Source organism: Physeter macrocephalus, chromosome 11, assembly GCF_002837175.3.
Source record: "Physeter macrocephalus isolate SW-GA chromosome 11, ASM283717v5, whole genome shotgun sequence".
NCBI lineage: Eukaryota > Metazoa > Chordata > Mammalia > Artiodactyla > Physeteridae > Physeter > Physeter macrocephalus.
The window spans coordinates 64,756,668-64,762,667 of NC_041224.1; the positions used below are offsets into that span (position 1 = coordinate 64,756,668).

At 37.6% G+C, this 6,000-nt stretch overlaps 1 protein-coding gene across 11 annotated transcripts in view; it reads left to right on the forward strand.

The window, feature by feature from the left end:
• The window catches only part of NEO1 (neogenin 1), a 256,124-nt gene that overhangs the window by 79,350 nt on the left and 170,774 nt on the right, over positions 1-6,000 (forward strand). For all 11 annotated transcript variants that reach the window (XM_055088092.1, XM_055088096.1, XM_055088094.1 and 8 more), the window contains exon 4: positions 1,024-1,177. In XM_055088092.1, coding sequence (XP_054944067.1) covers positions 1,024-1,177 — 154 coding nt within the window. The remainder of the gene's footprint in view (positions 1-1,023; positions 1,178-6,000) is intronic.

Genomic DNA, 6,000 nt, shown 5'->3' on the forward strand with positions numbered 1-6,000 from the left:
AATTTTTGGGAAGACATTGTTCTTGGTGTGTTGGTTAAGAGGCTGGGATGGGTTGATGTCAGTAATAGAAGCATGTTTTATGGTTGTTTACAGAGATGAGAGCAGTGTCAGCCTAGAAGCAAGGGATTCCACCACTGAATGGCTGACTTTTAAAGGCATTGGTTAAACTCATTGGTTGGCTTTCAAAGGCATGTTCACTGAAGCGAGTTGTACTGAACTATTAGACGGTGTTTACTTGTTACCATAGCTACAGAACTGTCATCGATTGGTTACATAAGTTTAAAGCCAACACTGGTGGTTGTTACCATGGCTATAGAACATCTTTTTTCTAAGAGTATGGGGATAAGAGTCACATATCCTTGCCTGAGAACAGTCTTTTTTCGCAAAACTTAACATGAGAAATATCACCCCCATCTAGTAGAGAACCCTATCTTCTACCCTACGAGTATGGCCTTTACATATGCTCAAAGAGGGCAGCTGTATGAAGTGAATACACGTATAGTGGTAGCCTGTTAGTTGCACCATTATAAAATCAATGGTTTGACAGTCTAAGTGAGAAAGTCAAAGCGATGAAGAGCAAAGATTTTCAGAAGTAACACAGAGGTGTAGGGAAGGAAAAGAAACCACTTATGGTATCCCTGTGAGTGGGGAGGATACTGCTAAGGGTCCTGAGCTTGCTCAGTCTTTTTTCTGTTTGTACCACTCATGAAGCATTTACTTTATGTTATCTTTTAAAATGAGGGGGATTCATGTCAGATCTCACTCAGGTGACCAGTAAGCACATTGAAAGCAGGAGCTATAACTTATACATCTTTGAGGCCCCCAGAGAGCCTAGCACAAAGTTTTGCACATGGAAATTATTAAGAAATGTTTGCTAATTTAAATGGAATTTTCTTGTCACTTTTGCTTAAACTATTTTGTTGTATAAAGCCACACAGACTGAATAGGAATTTGCCATTCTTTATCATTAAAGTGGTAAAGTGCTTTCTTAATTATTGTCTTTTAATTTAATTTTTTTTTTAGATTCTGAGGTTACATCAAACTTGGTATTTTTGAAACAACCTTCTTCCTTAGTCAGAGTCATTGGTCAGAGTGCAGTGTTACCATGTGTTGCTTCGGGACTTCCTACTCCAACCATTAGATGGATGAAAAATGAGGAAGCACTTGACGCAGAAAGGTAAAAATGTCTGCCTAAAAGCCTTTTCAGCCTTAGTGTGAGACTTGGTCTGATCTTATTTGGGACTATTGATTAATTTTAAAACGATTATATCTTTCATTTTTATTTAACTATATCATGATGCTCATTTATCATTCCTGAAATATGTTTATATTGCTGTATATGATTAGGATGTTTAAAGAAAAAAAATGCTTTTAAGATATTAAGGGATAATTATTCCATTGGTTTTTTTCTGAGCTGCAGTACACTTAAATTCAGGCCTTAGGACCTCCTTCCCTAAATTGTTGCAAGAGTTTCTGATCCTGACTACCTGAGAGGTCTCACTTACTCTCATATGCATTTTGTCGATAGTAGTTTTTTCCTTTACTTAAACAGTAAAAGAAAATGTACTCCTCATTCTTTTGTTTATGCCTTTTAAAATCATACCAGCTTCATTGTATGATCACACATTTTTCATCTTACACACCAGCCTTTTCTGTTGACATCAACCACCTGTCATCTCTCCCAACCCCCCTCATTACTTCCTTAGGTAATGGATACTTTTCTCAGTTGTATTCTGGTAAGAGAACTGAGGTGGTGGTGGTGGTGGTGGTGGTAGTTAGGTATGTTTTGTTTACAAAACAAAGTCATTTTGTGCATTGTAGGATGTTTAGTAACATCCCTGGCCTTTGCCCATGAGATGCAATAGCACTCCCAAGCTGTGACAACCAAAAATGTTTCTAGATATTGCCAGATGTCTCTTGGGGAACAAAATTGTCCCCAGTTGAGAACCATTGTCCTAGAGCAGTGCTTTCCAATAGAAATGTGATGTAAGCCACATACATAATTTTAAAATTTCTAGTATACATGCACTACTAAATAGACTAATTTATACAGTGTACAGGTGAAAAGGGAAATTTAGTTCTACCAAAACAGTGAAGTTTGTGTTTAATGCTGCTTCAACTTTTACATTTAAATAAAAATTAAATAAAATTAAAATTCTGTTCCTGAGTCAGTCTGGCCACATTTCAAGTGTCAGTAGCCACATGTGGCTAGTGGCTATTGATTTGGACAGAGCAGGTATAGAGCTTCCCAGTTGAGTAATTCAAAGTAAGCAGATAATCTTAATTTGTGTCGTTCAGTAAACAAGACATGGAAAGGGATATCTGACTAGTCACCTTGGTGATCAACCTTTACTGATCATTGGGGATGCTAGAATACAATCAGATTGTTCCTCACATGTTCTATTAGCAAAACTGATAGTATCATCTTCAGTATCATCTGATTTCTTGCTGAATACCTATGCAGTCACCAACTTCTGCCTGTATTTTACTTCCTTTTTTCCCCACTCTTTTTCCCAGCTAAATATTATGCAAAGAATTTCTAAGACTTCAAGGGAATTATTTTAAACTTAACGCTACCTGAAACATAAGGAACCTTAAAATAGGGGATACAAATTTCAAGCTCTTAGAGTAGAAATTTTAATTGGCTGCATGTTAGGAACAAAGTATCAGGAATGGGAAAGCTGAGATAGGTTATTTTTAAAAATTTTATATTTCATAATCATAGAAGTACATTCTGAAGATAAATAATATAAGAGTTTGATTTCTTAGGTAAGAAATAAAAGTGAGAATTTCTGTGATGCTCATTTGTTTATTCAGTAATTATTCAACAAATATTTATTGAATGCTGATTATGTTAGGCCCTATTCTAGCAGGGAATATAGTAGTGAACCAAATAGAGGTTTTTGCTCTCACGGAGCTCATATTCCAGTGCTGAAGAGTCAGGCAATAATCATATGAACATATGAAGTTTTAGTTTATGATAAGTGCTATGAAGAAAATTAAGACAAATTTAGTAATTTCCTAGTAATATTACTCTGAATTTTAAGGATAAATAGGAGACATAAGATTGAGTAGACTGTTTCCAACCTTGAGTTCTGTAGGCTTCTGAATACTTGGGTTATATGGTAGAAAAGTCTGAGAAGCATTGCTTTGATATATCACTGTCTCAGGAAGCTTCAGAAGAATATAAGAGCAGGACAGTGTTGGTGTTGTTCACATTGATGTTTCCAGACCCTGGCACAGTGCTTGGCATATAATTGGGTAGGGATAGTGGTGACCAGTATATTTTGGTTGAATATCTGAATGTAGTATAGGAAAATGTAAGTAGGTGAATGGAACACAAGAGTGCTTCAGGTTAGATGCAGGTAATTACTCAAATATCTCTATTTCTCCCAGAGCCTTATGAGATATGTAGATGGACTTTAGTTAATAAATTGTTTAGACTTCAAATTCGAAAGAAATTTAGAAATTGAAAGAAAAAAGTGGCTAGAAATCCAGGTAGTAACTGGGCTGGCTCTAGTAAAAAAAAAATCTAAAATTATTAGACATCCTTCTCTATCGTTAATTTTAAGAAGACCTCTTTGAAAATAAATATTTTAAAACATTTCCATGGCTTTTATAAATGTCTTAAGAATTGATATGTTTACTTAATCTTTTGATCAGATTTGTTCAGATCCAAACCAAACATAGGTATTGAAGTGGGGGCGGTGGTGGAAATGTATCCCATTCATTGAGTAGTTTTATTTGAAAGGGGGAGAATTTAGAAAATACAGATGCCAAAGTGCAAGGTGACTGACAGCAAAATGTAATTTAGTAATTAAATAATGTTATGTTTTAGTGGAATGATAGATTAGAACCCAGCTGCAAAAGAACAGGTTATAGTTATAAACATGCTTAATGTTATTACAGTTGACAATAGTAGAAAAATTAGAGTATTTAAAAAACACGTAGAGGACTTCCATTTCTGGGAAGATTGAGTAGTATTCTTCTGTATTCTTCCTGCTAAATACAACTAAAAACTCTGGCCATTATATGTAAAACAAACATAAGAAGACTCTGAAAGGTGGAGAAAGGAAGATTGACTGGCTAGGGGCCTTTAGACCGAAGGAACACCATGATGGTGTGTTCCCTGGTTTTTGTTTTTGCCTTGTATGTCCCACCTTGAGCTGAAGAAGCTGATAACTTGGAAATACCACTAGGCATAAACAGAAAAGCTCTACCAAAAGTGTGCTCTCTCTAGCCAAAAGACCAGGAAAGAGGCAGCCTGGCAAGATAAAAACTGTTAGACTATAATCACTCCTACTCCAGCCAAACACCACATAAGAAACTGTGGCCCCATCCTCTCCCATGCCAGCAAAGGCCAAGTGGTAGGCCTAGACTTCCACCCTCACCAGGTTGTAATGAGGTCTCCCATCCTCCCTGCTACATGGTGTCAGAGGCTAAGTAGAGAGCCAAGATTTTCATCCCAACTGGGAAGTATTGAGGCCCCCACCCCTGCTGTATCAGTGGAGACACACGGGGAGCCTGGACTTTTATCCCACCTGGCAATAAGAGACACTCCTTCCCAACTTCCCTTTTCCACTAGAGTGGTATCAGAGGAGGCCTGTGGAGAGTCAGGACTTTCAGCACCATGTAGCATCGACACCCTCTCTTCATGGTGTCATTGGATGCCATGTGGGGAACAGTAATGAGTTACTTTTACTGCACCCAGCCAGGGGGGCAGTATCAGTGGAGGCCTGGTGAGGAGCCAGAACTCCCAACCCTGGTAAGGGGTAAAGAGGAGTTCCCCCTTCCCCCTCAGATATCAGTGGAGACTGAGTGTAGAACCTGGACTTCTACCTCCACCTGACATAATGAGGTGGCACCTCCCCTTTCCTCTGGGTGTCAGAAGAAGCCAGCTGAAAACAGAAGGTTTAGTAAGATCTAGAGTCTCATAATATGATGCCCCAAATATCCAGATTTCAGTTGAAAATCACTCATTCATACTAAGAACGAGGAAAATCTCAAAAGAAAAAAGACAATCAGTTGATGCCAACACTGAGATGACAGATCTTTGAATTACCTGACAGAGATTTTTACAGAACCCTTAGGTAGGTTTATTCCTAGGTATATTATTCTTTTTATTGCAATGATAAATGGGAGTGTTTCCTTCCAGTGACAGTCTTACTTCTTTTCCAATTTGGATTCCTTTTATCTCTTTTTCTTCTCTGATTGCTGTGGCTAAAACTTCCAAAACTATGTTGAATAATAGTGGTGAGAGTGGGCACCCTTGTATTGTTCCTGATCTTAGAGGAGGCAAAAGACCTGTATACAGAAAACTATAAGACACTTATGAAAGAAGTCAAAGACGATACAAACAGATGGAAAGATATACCATGTTCTTGGATTGGAAGAATCAACATTGTGAAAATGACTATACTACCCAAAGCAATCTACAGATTCATTGCAATCCCTATCAAATTACTGATGTCATTTTTCACAGAACTAGAACAAAAAATTTTACAATTCATATGGAAACACAAAAGACCACGGATAGCCAAAGCAATGTTGAGAAGGAAAAATGGAGCTGGAGGAATCGGGCTCCCTGGCTTCAGGCTGTACCACAAAGCTACAGTAATCAAGACAGTATGGTACTGGCACAAAAACAGAAATATAAATCAGTGGAACAAGATTGAAAACCCAGAGACAAACCCCCACACACATATGGTCACCTTATCTTTGACAAAGGAGGCAAGAATATACAATAGAGAGATGGCAGCCTCTTCAATAAGTGGTGCTGGGAAAACTGGACAGCTATATGTAAGAGAATGAAATTAGTACAATTCCTAACAGCATACACAAAAATAAACTAAAAATGGATTAAAGACCTAAATGTAAGGCCAGACACTATCAAACTCTTAGAGGAAAACATAGGCAGAACACTCTTTGACATAAACCACAGCAAGATCTTTTTTGACCCACTTCCTAGAGTAATGGAAATAAAAACAAAAACAAATGGGA